The following is a 16,647-nucleotide window of genomic DNA, read 5'->3' on the forward strand; positions in this document are numbered from 1 at the left end:
GATTTAGGATAAAAGCTGGTCATTTTTTGCCAATTTTGTCGATAAATAAAAGTTCAAGGTTATTGTTGGTGTTGGTACTCTTGACGTGTTGCCAACTTTTCAGTTTTGTGTTGCCAGTGAGTAACCAAAACTGTCTCGCAGTTCACCAAAAATAAAGCAAATATTTTCGTTCTTTGTGGAAAGCTACAAAATGTCTCGCGAAATGCAGCTTTTCAAGGTGGCCAAAGGCACATTTGGGCAGGTGCGTACCAAATGTTTTTTTTTTCTAACCTCACTTGTTACATAATTACTTTCAGATTCGTAATTTTCATGTAAGCGCGTCTGTGGGACAAAATGTCCGCGAAAAGAAGTTTGCTATCTACAGGTGGAATCCCGACCAGCCTGATAAAAAGCCCTGGGTGCAGGAATACAAAGTTGATCTAAATGCCTGTGGCCCCATGGTCTTGGACGCGCTTATTAAGATTAAGAACGAAGTGGACCCAACTTTGACATTCAGGAGGTCGTGTCGCGAAGGGATCTGTGGGTCTTGCGCCATGAACATAGGGGGAGTTAACACGCTGGCTTGTATTTGTAAAATTGATACTAGTTTAGATAAACCCACTAAGATTTACCCCTTGCCCCACATGTACGTTGTTAAAGATCTTGTACCTGATATGACTAATTTCTATAAACAGTATAAGTCGATACAGCCCTGGCTGCAACGCCGGTGAGTAGAAAAAACAATGTATGTAATTCGCAACTATCTATTTTAATCAAGGGATGAGAAGAAGTCAGGGGAGCGCCAACAATACTTGCAAAGTATGGATGACCGCCAAAAATTGGACGGTTTATATGAGTGCATTTTATGCGCTTGCTGTTCAACTTCATGTCCTAGTTATTGGTGGAACGGTGACAAGTATTTAGGACCTGCTGTACTGATGCAGGCCTATCGCTGGATCATTGATTCCAGAGATGACGCAACTGCGGAAAGATTGAATAAATTGAAAGATCCGTTTTCAGTGTACAGATGTCACACTATCTTAAATTGCACAAAAACGTGCCCTAAAGTAAGTTTCATCAACATTATTGTCATATTTTATTTTATTGCTTTATTTAGGGTTTGAATCCTGGAAAAGCTATTGCGGAAATAAAGAAATTGTTGGGTGGTCTTGCTAAGAAGGAGGCCCCAGGACTTGATACTGCCGCTTTGCAACGTTAATCACAAGAATTGTATTTTTTGTCTATAAAATAGGCTTAAAAATATATTTATTTTAAAACTTTTGTTTTTGTTTCTTCAAAAAATATTAATTTATTCGAGTTGTACATATTTAACAAGAACTTATATCAAATTAAATGGACCTTGTATTATAGCGATTAAAACAATGCTTTGTGGTGTAATCAAGTTTAAATAAACACTAGAAAAGAGTCAGATTTTTGCATTTAAAATATTCCATAAAAAATTGCGCAACAGAATCAAACATGTATATAGAGGTAGGCAACCAGTTATACAGCATTGCAATTCATAACTTCTAATTAAAAATTTTGGTCCTAAATGAAACAAGCTGTTGATTGTAACAATAATTAGATATTACAAGACTTAATTTATCTAATACATGGACAGCACAATTTACTTTACTCCCCAAGAGAAGTTAATGGTCAATTAAAAATCTATACATAAAATAACATTAACTAATTTTCATTAAATACGCTCTTTTTACTTACAAATGTTTAGTATAAGTGATGGGTAGAAATTATTACCTTTCTAATAAGTCCTTTTCCATAGCATGCCTTCCCACATAGCTAGTTTTAGTTGAACAGAAAATACAACATTCCCTTTTATTGTAGCTTTGTTCAAAGAACGATACAATACAATTTGCTATCAACTTGGAAATATTCAAAAATATTCCATAGGAAAATTTTGCTTGCAATATCAAATAACATAATTTAGCGACAATACGTTTAATGCTTTATGTATTTATTCATTAGTAATCAATCACACTTAGTTTACATAAGTATTTAGGGTTTTCCAAAATCAATAATTAATCAATTTGAGATCAAATTACAAGCACTTTGCTGTCAACAGTTTGTAATTAAATTGATTGTTAAGTTGTTGTCTTATCTTCTGTGTAACAAACAATCGACATAATTTACTTATTTTTAACAAAGCAGTAGCCGAACATTATTACATTCACTGCTTAATTAAAATGCATACAATTACTCACTCTTTTATAATTCTATAAACAAAATTACTTTGAAAAAAAAATTTCTAGCCTTTAAAAATATTTAACGGGTGCGACATAAGGTCGTATTTAACTGGCTCATTGGTTTTTCTTATCCACCAATGAAATCCGTCGTTGTGACAGAGAGACCAATAAAATTGCTCCAATTGGAGCCGATTGTCTACTGACAGGACGTCACTCATAGTAAACACCAATGGAATCGCTCAAACGGAAGTCGAAATCGGAATACACCTGATTGTGTTTGTTTTGCTAATGATTAATCTATCTAGTAAGTCAATTACGAAATTACGATCTATATTGAGCCCCCCTCGTACAATCCCGTTCCCCTGAAACGTGGTATGATCAAAACGTTTCGCTATTGGTCGATTTCATCCTCAGTCCCTCTCCAATTTACCGGTTCCTGCGCCTGTGTCAACCTGTCTAAAAGCACTTAGCACACGGAATCGGCTCAGTTTCGCTCAGTTTGTGTTCGGTATCATTGGGAGTATACAGTGTGGGACATGAGTAGTGGATTGGATATACTGAGTGGGTCCCTTCGTGTGCGAAACGGATGCGGAGTGGGCTCAGGCCCTTACACCTATTGCAAAGCCAATGAAGTCAAAGCATGTCCCAGTCTAATGTCACCGGAGACCAAAAGGCTCCTACCGCCCAATACGGAAACTGTTCAAACCAAACCATTTCCGATAAGAGGTAAGAAAATTTGAGAAAAGCCGGAAAAACAGCTGGTCGAAGTGTCAATGCCAAGCACGCCGGCGCAATCCGGGTGCCCGGACACGTGCTGCAGAATTGCGTAATAAAAAAAGCGATTTTTATTAATGCCAACTTCGCCAATTTAAAATCGAGAATTTTTATTGTGAATAGTTTCGCCAGACTTTATATCATTTTATAAATAGACGAGCTAAAAAAAGAGGAGTGCCATAATTAATTACTTTATTTATTATAAAAGTGTGCGAAGAATTTGCTCTAAATTAATTTTGTGATGCGTGCAAAAAATCAATATTTATTCGTGGAAACTTGAAATTAATTCAGTTGAATTCGTACTGGAGTTAAATACACAGCTACCTGTTGATTACATTAGGTGTAATGAAAATAATTTTAAACAAAAACATATCTGTTATTCAATTATTTATAAGTCGAGTTTAGATCATCTAAATCTTGTCCGTGGATAAAATTAACATGGGCCCCCTCTACTTACACGTTTGCAGCTTTCCAGAATATTTCCTCAGGCTGGGATTTAATTTCTGTAATTACATTATATGAAATGAGGGTGGTTTTTTGCAATCTTGTAATTTCAATGAAATTAACCCGAATTGAGTGTTACATCATAAAATGCCATAAATAATTGAGTAGAAATGGTTTCGAGGTGATTTTGAATTCGCCAGTCCTGATATCAAATAACAATTGTCTTGATTTTTTTTATTGTTTTTCACATATTATTTACTTGTTGACCAGTAAACAAGCTTCATAATCCTATTTAGGTTTTATGGATCAATGCTTTTATTTATATTTTATATTTTAATAAAGAAACAATTTAGGTTTTTTCATTCACGGAAAATTTCATAAATATTTATTTCGTAAATAAAGTAATTTTTGTATTGTGATAACAAACACATTTTCTCACTTGTTATTTTACACCTTGTTCATTGTCTAATGATAACACTTTCATTGTTTTTCGCCTTATTGTTTATTATAATTGTACAAAAAAATAGGGGGAGCAGAACCGTATAACTTCAGTAATAACATAACTTTTTCTATTTAACTTCGGCAGAAGAATTAAAATATACTTGTTTTGAAGTTGTTACTTGAGTTTTTTTTTCATTATGTATTTCAGATCTCGCGTGTTTGCAAGTAAATAATAAACAAAGACTACACGTGGAGACTTATCGATTTTATTATTTTGTTTTGTTACACTACACTATTCAATCATTAATTTTGTTTATGTATAAATCCTGAGAAATTGAGCCTGCGCTCTGTTGAAATTGTGATGCCATGATAACACAGTAAGAGTAATCACTATTTTAATAAAGCGGAACATAATTTTTTTTCTTTGAATGTACCATAAATTTGTATTGCACTTTTTTTATTCGCATTTTGTTATAAAAGTCAAAAATATCGATTTATTTCTTTAGTTTTTTGAAGAATGAGAAGGATATTGTGTAATTAAAATTATAATTAAACAGGTTATATTAATAATTTGTTATATCAAATCCATGATTGCAAAAATATTGAGTGCATTTGCTGCGGACTGAAGTGATAGGAATGATAGATATCCCGGCATTATAGCACAAATCCTAAAATATTGATAAAGTAAAAAAAGTAAACTAATAAGTAAATATACAGGCTGTACCAAAACTCGCGCCCCAAAAAAAATGCCATGTATAAGATAAGAAAGATACCAGCAACATGGAAAAAATGTTAGAAAAATCCTATCTATGAAAATTTCGAAGTTATGAGAGTTTAAATTTTGCACTTTGACTATTTATTTTTGTTTCAAAAATAATTTTCCAAGTTTTTTTGCCACATGTTATTAGAAGAGCAAACAAGGAAGCAGTATCCTAAATTGTTACTCTCTTTAATGTTATTTGTGGCTTTTATTGGCAAAATTTTTCTACCTTTACTAAATAATTATTACACAACATTATCAGTATCATTAAGTGGACATTAAAAAAATGTCAAATGTCAAAATTTTTTGGCAGATAGAATTTTTTAAACATTTTTTTCATGTTCCTGATATCTTACTTGAAATTTTTCTCTGGGGCGCGTGTTCTGACACACCCAGTATACATAACTTATTTAGATAAAATAAAGAATTAATTTTGTAGATGAATATTTCAGCTTTACTAAGTTGGTACATCTTGATAAAAATGATATTAAACGATAAGAAAATGTTATACCTAGTCTCACTTTCCTAAAAATGTCATTACATTTTGACGTAAAGACCAATTAACACGATTTAATTTTAAGTCGCTATTTAATGAACTAGTATAAGTCTGTTGCAACCGGTATTTAACAATGTGTGCATTTCATTGATTAAAACAAACACCGACTATTTACAAAACGATGAAACAATATAAAACCTATATTGACATAACCTCACTATTGGCAGGTGTATATTTTCTTAATATAGATCTTTGTATGTTTTCAATTACTTTAATTCAAAATTTGTCCTAAGGTTAGAGGTAAAAACTGAAACATATCTAATATTGGAAAGATTAGGTGCTTATTCATTAAGATTAAAGTTTAAAAAGATTATTATCAGTTTAAACTTGCAAAAACATACACAATAGGTACATTTTTTAATGTTGTTAGTTTTATCACACACTTTTCATTGTTTATAATACAGTTAAATTAATTTTAAATAAATCAAATAACATCAGATTTATTCTTACTTAAACCCTCTTTAATTTAAGCTCATATTTAATTATTATTCATCGGTGCCAACTTAAAAAATTAAATTCCAATTTTAGGGTGTAGATCACTCTTATAACACTTATTTATTCTCTTTTTTTGTGTTAGTGCAGAACCTTAACGTCAAATATACGAAGCTGTAAATAAACTAAAAATACACATTCTGACGTAAAGCTTAATTAAATTTAGAAATTTTTACAAAAACTGCAAGAAATCTATACATGAGTATTGTTTTCAAGTTATCTTTGCTGACGCAAACGAGCACGTGATATCAGTCGCGTGGGCAATGGAATCTCCATGCCTTTCTCACCCATCTGATCATGAAAAGCCCATCCATTCACCCGCTACGTGACTAACGCAATGTAACCTGACCCACCCATGACATATCATCAGGAAAATCGCGGAATCTCCGCTGTAAAACTATAAAAAAGCACAAGGTTATTGTTATTTAATTGTTGAAAAATAAACTTGTCATTGTGCCAAGTTGGCAAGTCTGATGCTTGTTTGTAAATTTCGGGAAAGCCGACTCTGTTATGGGGGCAGGGTATACATTATTGTAACTATGATAATAATAATAATAGAGATTTTATTGTTATTTATATTGGCAAAGGTTGTGGACTTGAGACTCGGGTTGATTCACTCGAAGGATTTATCTAGTGCAAGGAGCAAAGGTCTGGAGAGGAACTCCGTAAACATTGCGTAAATGAGAAAAATGCAGGTGCAAAGGTTTGAAAGTAATGAGGAAACCGCGTTGAAAAATAATTATCGAGTATGATTAATCTTTTTTGATTATCACAGTTTGTATGATCGTAATTTTATTTGTCTCGTGCCCCAAAGTATGTATAAAGATTTCTATTATTTTGCTGTTTAATTTAAAATTATTAAATTAAATTATTCCACTAATAATTTTCTGTTATCAATATATTGATAGTCCTTTTGTAAGTATACAGGGTGTCAGAACTCGCGCCCCAGAAAAAAATGTAAGATAAAATCAGGAACATGAAAAAAATGTTTGTTTCAAAAATTCTGTCTGTCAAAAATTTTTCACATTTATTTTTTGACATTTGACATTTTTTTATGTCTATTTAATGATACTGATGATCTTGTATATGTTTTTTTATAATTATTTAGTAAAGGTACAAAAATTTTGTCAATAAAAGCCACAAATAACATTAAACATAGTTACAATTTAGGATACAGCTTCATTGTTTCTTCTTCTAATAGCCTGTATAGCAAAAAAACTTGGAAAATTATTTTTTCAACAGAAATAAATAAGAGTCAAAGTGCAAAATTTAAACTCTCATAACTTTGAAATTTTTATAGATAATTTTTTTTTAATTTTTCCATGTTCCTGGTATCTTACCTTATATGGCATTTTTCTCTGGAGCGCCAGTTCTGGTGCACCCTGTATAGAAATTTGTTAAAAATTGACTTAGCTTTTGTCGTGGTTATTTCATACAAAAATTAATATATAGTAAGAAATTGGAAAATTTCAAAAATTTAATTTTTTCAAAGGAAAATGTTTTTAATTTTGTATTGTCAAAATAAATAAACAATTATTGCTTATACAGGGAGTTCCGTTTTTATTGTTACAAATTTAAACAGGTGATAGGATATTCAATTCTAAGACAAAAGTTTCCTTTAAACATGTATCGAAAAATGCTTGGTATAGGAGCTACACCCTCTGAAAGGGGGCTAATAGGTTTTTGCTAATATTTCAGAAACCATTTAAGATAAAATTAGAAAATTTGGTACAGATGATAATCTTTAKWCACCTAAACGAATGCAAACATCAAATGTCGAAATTTCTAATCAGKGCCGTCCAAAACTGATRGKGTTTAGGGTAAAAAAATACCCTATCTATTTTGGCTCTAGTTTTTTTAGTTATGCATGGTAGTCACTTTGAACAACTCCTTTAGATTTAGGCAAATTCATTTAATTAATGTTATTATTGTTACTGTAACGTAATGTTAATTAGTTGAGCTTGATTAAAAAGTATGAATTTCTTGGTTTTATTATTCTGTAAATTCTGATATATTTGAATGTTGTATTGGTGTGTAACATACATTTTAAATTAATTTTATTCAAAAACAATAAGTCGTATTGACACAAGAGAGACTTTTCTGTGATAAACTATCGAACTTAAGATTTGCTGAAAGTACCGAGAAACTAAAGCCAAAATAATTAGGGTATTTTTTTACCTTAAACTCCCCCAGTTTCGTACGCCCCTGATTAAAAATTTCGACATTTGATGTTTGAATCCGTTTAGGTGTATAAAGATTATCATATGTACCAAATATTGTAATTTTATCTTAAATGGTTTCTGAAATATTAGCAAAAACATATTAGCCCCCTTCGGGAGGGTGTAGCTCCCTTACCAAGCATTTTTCGATACATGTTTATAGGAAACTTTTGTCTTAGAATTGAATATACTATCACCTGTTTAAATTTGTAACAATAAAAACGGAAAACCCTGTATTTATATATCTTTAAACTTGTATATTTGCGTATATCATTAAAAAGTTGCATATGTTATAAATTATTCTTATTATAAATTACATAATCACTACATAATGACAAAAAGTATGTAATTTAAAAACGATTAAATATGAATAATTAAAAGCTTTTCATTTTTAAATTTACATATTTTTATTAAGTTTATCTGTGTTAAAAATTATATTTTTCTTCAAAACTACCTACTTACGAGTACATGCCAATATTTTCCCAAAACAATTTTTTTCTAATTAAACGATGTGGCAACCAGACTTAAGTGAATATAAAAAATGTATTTGAGTTTATTACGGGAGAAATAATATGTAGATAAATTGAAATTTATAGTAGTTATTTATTGTAAGAGTGTTTTAGATAGCGTTTTATCCACGCAAGAATGTTTAACCGCGAGAACGCCAATGTGCTTTCGGTAGTACACTGTTACGCGGTGCGCAGGTTACCAACAGTGAAATAAAGTTACTTTATTATTTTGTTATGATAAAGTTACTTTATTTCCACTAGTGGATAAAGTGTTACTTTATACGCATCTAAAGAGTGGAATAAAGTCTCCTTATAAAGTGGTTGTGGATAAAATACATTTATTTATTTATTATTAAAGTTACAAACTTGCTATCTATTCATTTATAAACAATTTTTTAAAGTAAAAAAGGAAATAAATGTTTCGCAACTTTACATACCTATGACTAAAAAAAATATAAAGCAACAGCTATTTAAATGGAGGTAAAAAAAAATGTTTGTAACGACATAAAATTTCTCGAAAAAAGTAGAAGTTTCTGAAAAATCTGACTTGTTGCAACAATATTCACAATAGTAACAATATTCTACGAACTTGTGTAGTTGTGTGTGACTCACTCCAAAGTATGCTAACAACACAGGTTGCAACGGCAATTCGTATTTCCGTTCGCAACCTTGCCACACTTTTCGTCTTCTCGAGGTTTTTGATGTTGTTTTCTCATCAGTCATTATGTTATGCATTGACGCATCACTTTGTTTAGGGTCACGTATTAGACATCCAAACTTTTGATAATTCCCGATAAAACGATATGAAATAACGTAATACTTTGTTAATCTACATTTCTAGTCTTGTTGCATTCAATGGTACCAAATACCCGTTTGGTGATTCATTGTCACGCTGGAATTGTGATTAAATTTGCATAAGAGTTTTTCCTTGTCCAATGCACTTGAAAGCAAGACTTTTCATGAACTGTCTACAAAAATACTTGCGAAATCTTATCATGTGCTTTCCGAGGTCATTATCAAGGTGTTCCCCCCAAGATTTTCTCCTTACGGAATAAAATTCTAGCAACCTTCAAAAGTGTCATTCCAACATGAAAAAACCTACGTGCGATGATCCTTCAACATCGGAACGAATGAAACGAGTCAGCTTTTCTCGCCGTAGCGTGGAAATTCCTTCCCCCTGGAATCCGCTGAAACGTTCCAAGTCTATCCGAATCGGTCTGTTATTTGCACTAACTCCAAAACTCATTCATTTGCCCTCACGTGTTGTTTGCCGGTGGATTTATTACGAATAAATCTGTCGATGTGACGGAGTAAAACAACGGAATTTTTTAACTCGGTCCATTCAAATTGTTTTGAGTGACGTCTAACAATAAAATCGTAGATTGTCAAGATAATGGGACGGTCATGCGATTGTTGAAGAATATTCCTTCGTGGTGGTGGTACCAACATACTTAATTTTTTACGCAAATTGAATGATTTGGAACATTATCATAATGTAGTTAACGCAATGAATGGGTTTCATGTTTAATTACTAATTAGACTATTTTAAGCACGATGCACTGACGTGACTCCGCCATGAACAGTGACTGATCGGCCGCTATTCGTAGATAATTTAACGATGATAAAATCTCTTAGAAGTGGTAGAAATTTTCCCTCCAAATTTTTTTATAATATTTGTTTTCGTAAAGCCAATTAATGCAAAATATCGGTCATCACTCATCAATGTCAACATTCTCGATCCCGACGACAAGAACTGTAAATAATCAGTATCTTAAATTCACGTCTGTTGATTAGGTGATAATGATAAGAAAATGTCACTTTTTTCCACATGTGATCAGTGAATACCCTTGATCTTAATTTCTCTATCAGGAAAGGTTAAAAATGTAAATAAAATGTTGGATAAACTGCAAATGCCGATGACTGATTAGTGATTACACTATAGTTTACATGTTTTATTATATCATTGTTGAAACTTCTTGTGCACTTTTATTGCTTTCGAGGTGATAAATAACTAATATTATTTCTTTTTTTATAAGTTTTGGGATCCGTTTTCGACAGACTAAACAGTAGATTCGTAACGAACAAAAATCTTCAAGTCTTGTTGAAAACGCTCGCCTTGCTCAAGTAAGTCATTTCTCACGTTGCCTAAGTTTTCAGGGAAGAGGTTCGTAAACGTTTTAAGACATGTTTGCACTCATCACATCATAGTAACTCAGTAATCCAATTAATTAAAATTAATAATTCTCATCTTTTTATTTGGGTAGGTAAATAAGATTGCTTACCCAATTTGGAAAAAACCTGTCTCGCAAAAGGAATTTTCATTTTTAAAACTGACATGAATGTTTTCTACCCAATTTTTTAAATTTCAAATTTATGATTTTTTTAATAAAATCTAATGTTGACTTTAACCAATAAATAATCAATTTTGTATATAAAATTCTTGTTTCTCTTTGTTGAAATTGTGATTTGAATTATTGTTTTATCGCGATTGGTAATGACAAAATCATAGTACTAATCACTATTTAAATAGTGTACAGTAAAAGTGTTTGTGATGACAAAAAAAAATAATTTTTTTTAAATTTTGAAATAGATTCTCTGCATATGTTTACTTTTTTAAACTGAAGAATTTTTTGACGATTATAGTAAAATACTCTACACTCTAATCTTTTTTTAACTTACAAAATATGCAGTGTCCTTGTATAAATTAAAGTACATAATATTTTTCTGTGATATTTTGGATTTTTCTTGCAACTATTACTTTATAAACATTAATTGATTAATTAAGCATAATGTTTAAAAAATGGTTAGGAATAGTATTAATAATTATAATTATTAATTATATGTTTATGAGATACGAAGTAGATAATATCATTAAACTAATCTCTGGCTCAGTGATAAAAATAAAAATAGTCACCAACCTTGTACAAATAACTATTTTATTAATTTAAATTCCTCAAATTCTTCGTGTTTGTTTTTATTTTTTTCGTTTTATTTATACAATTATTACTTCCCTTATTATCGGCCAATCGACTGTAGAGCTGCCAAAATAAATAAGCTGCGAATTACAAAATCATTGATTTTAATTAGACGCAAGACTTATTTAATCAAATTTTGAACTAATAAATTACGTAAGAAAAATTGTAAAATGATACCAGATTCTGCTAAAGGTCAACATTTTTAACATTTGGAGCATTTCAAAAATGATTCCACGTGACAATTTCTTGTTTTTGAATTCAAGAACTACTTTTTTGATTTTATGTTATTTAGTAAAATTTGTTGGCAATTGAAAGGTCAGCGTGAGGATAATAAAATGTATCGAACCGCCAATGTCAGGGCCCTTGCAAAGTAGCGCCATCTAAATTTAGATCGTCAAGAACGTTACACACTTTATTTTTTTTCGCAAATTTTGTAACAATTATTAATAATTTCCAATACTTTGATCTCCCCAGTTATCTTTGAAATTTAATTATTTTAATAATAAGTACCAAAAACTTAAAACCTTAAAATAGTCTAATCAAGCACGTGGGTGTATTGATTGCATTTATACCAGGACTCGTCAACATATTAGAGAAATGTTTTGTTTGTATTGATTAAACATTTGAGTTGTGTAAAAACCTTATTTAACATTACTGCGAACAAGTCATAAATTATAAATTATTTGTAGTATAAATTATTTGTAAATTGGGAAAACATCCTAAAATTGCGCAAGTAGTTCGGCAACCAACTAAACATATTTGATAATAATTCATGCGCGTATCAAAAATTTGCATCGGTATTTAGAAAGGCCGCATTCGTGTCACCACTACGCCTATCGCAAACACCATAAAACCGTTAAATCCGCTTATCTAACTACGAGATTTTCACCAACAATGGCGCACAACAACCACAATTTCTCCAACATCTCGAAAAAAAATATGAATAACTGTGAAAGTCCAGGTATGTTTTTTGCTTTGTTGGAAGTTTACGAAATTGAATGTTTTTTTGGTTGCCTAATGACTTAAGTTGATTTAACCTTCCCCACTTCTTTCTTGTTACTTATCCAATTAGGCCAAGATGCTTCACATACCTGTATTTCATTGGATTGGAGGTACATGCACCAAATTAAATTCAAATTAGGTGTCTAATTAAGCGAGGACTTTGATTTTTGGAAGCCACTCCTTGCGCATGACGTACTTAAATCAAAGTCCAGTCAACTCCAAGATTTTTTCATTATTATCTCCCACTGAAAGGTGGTACCACGTGGCGGTCTTTTCTATTTATAAGCACCACAAATAATGTCAATAGAAAAAAAAATTAAGCAATGTTGAGTTAAATTAATCCGCGCTCCGACACGAGATTGAGATGTGTTCTTATCAATTATATCTTGTGACGTGAATGTTTACTCGAGTTGTTTGTGTTGAAACAATGCTTGAAAGGCGTCGCTCGCAATTCCAAAGGGCCGTTTCGCTCCACATAGGTATTTTTTCAAAGATCAAACTAACTAAACACAACTCTAATTCACAATAAGCGAGTTTTGACTCAAACACGTTTTCTTATAGGTGAAAGAGCCAATTATGTCAACAGCCCCCACGTCATCGCCATGGTGGGCCTCCCCGCCCGAGGAAAAACCTACATCTCCAAGAAGCTGTCTCGGTACCTAAACTGGATTGGCATAAATACCAAAGGTATTTGCTTAAAGTATTTGAAATATTCTATTATTGTACCTGAATCGATGACCCAAAAGTGCACTTTTAGCCCCCTTGACTTTACAATTTATAATGTGTAATGTATCCTAAATCACCTGTAATTTATGCTGCTTCTACAGTATAAAATTAAAGTTAAAAACACTAACTAAACGTTGCAAATAGCGACAAAAATTTAGTAAAAAATTGACGTTTGTCAAAAATGACATTATGCATGGCAGGAGTGATTTACAGCATAAATGTCGACAATGTCTACACAGGTTTTTTTAACGCCCCTAAAAAGAACGAATTTAGGAGTATGGTGGTTGCCATTACATATTTTAGGAATGCCATAATCGTAATTCGATATCTTCATTTCAACATTAATGACATTTTTTACATCCCAAAGTGAAGAATTTGTTTGAACAGTTTAAAAACTGTGTAAACGTAGTCAATGTTTTACTCATAAATCAAAATAGCTATGGAAAAATTTAATGTAATTTTTAACAAATGTCATTACCTTAAATTTTTAAATTTAACTTGAATTTTTATTAGTCATTATACTAGTGCTATTGTTTTACCGTTTATTCTTAAATACTTTAACCTTGTCGAAAATTTGTAAGTTTATGGTGGCCAAAAGTGGTTTTCTTAACCAGGTACGATTAAATTATTTTTCTAAAAAACTCGTAAATACAATATGTAGTCTCAATCTTATTAAAACCTCAGTGAAAAGTTGATATAAAAAATACTTCCAGTGTTCAATTTGGGTGAATATCGCCGTCATGCGACTACCGCCTACAAAAACCACGATTTTTTCCGCCCCGATAACCAAGAAGCCATGGCTTTGCGTCAACAATGTGCCAGAGAAGCCCTCCAAGACGTGTGCAAATGGCTGGAATCCGGGGGCGAAGTCGCCGTGTTTGACGCCACCAACTCAACAATAGAACGAAGAAGACTGATCCAGGAATACGTTGTTGATAAAATGGGCTACAAACTATTTTTCGTTGAATCGATTTGTGATGATCCCCAAATAATCGAGCAAAACATCAAAGAAGTGAAAGTCAGCAGTCCTGATTACATCAATATGAACAAAGACGCGGTTTTGGAAGATTTCCTCTTGCGAATCCAACATTATCAAGAACGGTATCAACCGTTGGATGAAGAGAAGGAAAAAAATGTTTCTTTTATGAAAATCTACAACACGGGAGAGAAGTGTCTGGTACATAAACACGAAGGGCACATCCAAGCGAGAATTGTGTACTATCTCATGAACATCCATATTACCCCTCGAACTATCTACCTAACAAGGGTACCTCTCGATGTTTTATTTTAAATTTGGGTTAATTTGTAATTTTAGCACGGCGAAAGCGAGCAAAATCTGGTAGGCCGGATTGGAGGCGACTCAAACTTGAGTCCCAGAGGCCGGCAATACGCCTCAGCCTTGTCCAAGTACATTCAAGAGCAGCACATTGAAGGGCTCCGAGTGTGGACTTCGTGGCTCAAACGCTCGATCCAGACAGCCGCTGGAATAAACGTCCCTCAGGAAAGGTGGAAGTCCCTCAACGAAATTGATGCTGTAGGTCACATCCCACCTCTCAATTGATTGTTCTAATTGATTTTTGAAGGGCGTGTGTGAGGAAATGACTTATGAGGAGATTAAAGAGAAATTCCCGGAGGAGTTTGCCTCTCGGGATCAAAACAAGTTCGCCTACCGGTATCCCCGTGGTGAGAGTTACGAGGACCTCGTTGGGAGGCTTGAACCTGTGATAATGGAGCTGGAGAGACAGGGGAATGTGTTGGTGGTGTCCCATCAGGCTGTTTTGCGTTGTTTGTTGGCGTATTTCCTGGATAAATCTGCTGGTAATTCGGGTTGAGTTTTATCCGATTTTTTTTGATTGATTTTTTTAGATGAATTGCCTTATCTACGTGTTCCTCTTCACACTATAATCAAATTGACTCCAGTGGCGTACGGGTGTCGGGTGGAGCACATAAAACTGTCCATCGATGCGGTCGATACTCACCGAGACAAGCCAAAGGTAAATTTAATTTAGTTTTTTGCTTGTTGCTGCTTTGCTCTAACATCTTCCTGCATGTGACTGTGAACCGAAACTGTTTCAGGAACGGGGACAAAACGCCCAACTGGTGTCACTCTAACTCAGCACAATAACAAGTCTTAGATTAGTTAGACTAGACTTCAAATACACAGTGTGTTGTGTAAATTTTGGTAGATTTGTTAGCACACTGTCTGTACGCTTCCTGTGCTTCTTTTGCCTACTTGTAGTTTATAGCAACTTAGTAATGAAATTCTTTTAAGGTTCCTGGCGAATTGGAGGAAAAGTTCCGATTTAAGTCACGTAAAACTTGAAGCAATAGTGCGACTAATGCAGATCGACTGAATCAGGGTGCCTATTATAATTAATGAATATTTGATGTGATGTACCAAGGTTTAGGTTAATATAACCGTTTTGTGATGGAATAGTTTAGTCGTTTTGAGATCTTATAGTGAACTTATTATTATTTGCCATTTTCCAATTTATATGCGCTAGATGTTATACCTAGATTTGGTGTAATTTACCATAAACCTGGAATATAAATATCTTATTTTTATGTATTAGTTATTTATAATGTAACATATGACATTTTTTTGCCTACTATAAAGACAATTTTATTTTTTACAAGGCTTTTCATTACAGATTCCCATTTTATTGTTTCTCATTTGTGTGTCGTAATAATAATTTACGTAACAAGTAAGATAGAGAAGCCAATAAGAGCGCAAAAAATTGCACTGACGAGGGCGATAGTCCGAGTTTGTCTAAGAGTGAGAGTATTATAAAACGTCTATTCTATACGTACAAATCTACGACTGCCTAAATTTAATTAATTTTTTTTATGACGTTTTGAATTAAATTTTGGTAATCAATAATTAACCACATCGGGTGTTAGTTTGAAAAGGTGTAAAACATTATTATTAATGTTTACAAGGAATGAGTTTATATAGGAACACGTCTCTTTGTATTGGTTATCATTGTTGTAATGCATGAGGTAATTAACTGTCTTAGTTTTAATAAAATTACATTAATTAATTTAATGCGATAATCAGCTTTAAGTGATTACGTTATGGCATCTTAAACGAATAGTACAGTAGATAATAGTTACTTACGTAAATAAGAGCCCGAAAAAGTGCACTGACGAGGGCATAGCCCGAAAATAGTGTTTTCTATGTGTATTGCTGGTTGCATAATACTTTCTTTGAAATTAGACCATAATTTAGATCCACTAATTAATTAATTTTTACTTTCTCGATTAGACAAATAGTGCTCTAGGCAAGGTTATTTTCCTGTTTACACAAAAATGGTTGCAGAATGTAATTCCCTTGGTTCTATCGTCACGACTTTATATACAATGTGCTCAAAATTAAAAAAATGTAATTGTTGGAAATGTATATCTAGCGAGTTACGGTAAGTGGAGGCAAAAGAAAAGTGGACAAGGTCAGTCAGCTGTGAAATTGTAGAGCAATGTGTTATTTCTATCGAGAGATTGTACAAGTTGAGTAATTTAAATGTGAAAAAACCCATTTCAATTGAGAGGCCGGATTAGAATGATGATAT

General features: G+C 32.5%; 2 protein-coding genes across 6 annotated transcripts; both read left to right on the forward strand.

Annotated features, from left to right (window-relative positions):
* The first annotated feature begins 5 nt into the window (after nucleotides 1–5).
* Nucleotides 6–1,260, forward strand: LOC123015526 (succinate dehydrogenase [ubiquinone] iron-sulfur subunit, mitochondrial-like). The gene is made up of 4 exons (XM_044415295.1): nucleotides 6–241; nucleotides 297–706; nucleotides 758–1,046; nucleotides 1,097–1,260. Exons 1-4 carry the CDS (start codon nucleotides 191–193, stop codon nucleotides 1,196–1,198), a joined length of 852 nt encoding a protein of 283 aa, XP_044271230.1. The 5' UTR covers nucleotides 6–190; the 3' UTR covers nucleotides 1,199–1,260.
* Nucleotides 1,261–2,656: 1,396 nt separating this feature from the next.
* Nucleotides 2,657–15,714, forward strand: LOC123008186 (6-phosphofructo-2-kinase/fructose-2,6-bisphosphatase 1). Of its 5 annotated transcripts, none has more exons than XM_044403876.1 (7): nucleotides 2,657–2,909; nucleotides 12,917–13,042; nucleotides 13,795–14,348; nucleotides 14,397–14,615; nucleotides 14,665–14,899; nucleotides 14,948–15,075; nucleotides 15,158–15,714. In XM_044403876.1, the coding sequence occupies exons 1-7, from the start codon at nucleotides 2,720–2,722 to the stop codon at nucleotides 15,191–15,193; spliced, it is 1,488 nt and encodes a 495-aa protein (XP_044259811.1). In that variant the 5' UTR covers nucleotides 2,657–2,719; the 3' UTR covers nucleotides 15,194–15,714. The 5 variants fall into 5 exon arrangements, with proteins under 5 accessions (XP_044259811.1, XP_044259803.1, XP_044259836.1 ...); XM_044403868.1 differs by having other exon boundaries at nucleotides 2,658–2,909; nucleotides 15,354–15,714; XM_044403901.1 differs by lacking the exon at nucleotides 2,657–2,909 and adding an exon at nucleotides 10,378–10,502 and having other exon boundaries at nucleotides 15,354–15,714.
* Nucleotides 15,715–16,647: the final 933 nt, after the last annotated feature.

Source organism: Tribolium madens, unplaced genomic scaffold (genome assembly GCF_015345945.1).
Source record: "Tribolium madens isolate multiple individuals breed KSU strain unplaced genomic scaffold, Tmad_KSU_1.1 Scaffold_19;HRSCAF=116;Tcas5.2_LG9, whole genome shotgun sequence".
Classification (NCBI taxonomy): domain Eukaryota; kingdom Metazoa; phylum Arthropoda; class Insecta; order Coleoptera; family Tenebrionidae; genus Tribolium; species Tribolium madens.

What these genes read in the sequence shown, in the direction of transcription:
- LOC123015526 (XM_044415295.1), top strand. Translation starts at nt 191, where the DNA reads ATGTCTCGCGAAATGCAGCTTTTCAAGGTGGCCAAAGGCACATTTGGG. An exon ending in CCAAAGGCACATTTGGGCAG is followed by an intron (nt 242 to 296) that starts GTGCGTACCAAA and finishes AATTACTTTCAG; the next exon opens with ATTCGTAATTTTCATGTAAG. An exon ending in GCACAAAAACGTGCCCTAAA is followed by an intron (nt 1,047 to 1,096) that starts GTAAGTTTCATC and finishes TGCTTTATTTAG; the next exon opens with GGTTTGAATCCTGGAAAAGC.
- LOC123008186 (XM_044403868.1), top strand. Translation starts at nt 2,720, where the DNA reads ATGAGTAGTGGATTGGATATACTGAGTGGGTCCCTTCGTGTGCGAAAC. An exon ending in GATTGGCATAAATACCAAAG is followed by an intron (nt 13,043 to 13,794) that starts GTATTTGCTTAA and finishes AAATACTTCCAG; the next exon opens with TGTTCAATTTGGGTGAATAT. An exon ending in CTCACCGAGACAAGCCAAAG is followed by an intron (nt 15,076 to 15,353) that starts GTAAATTTAATT and finishes AATTCTTTTAAG; the next exon opens with GTTCCTGGCGAATTGGAGGA.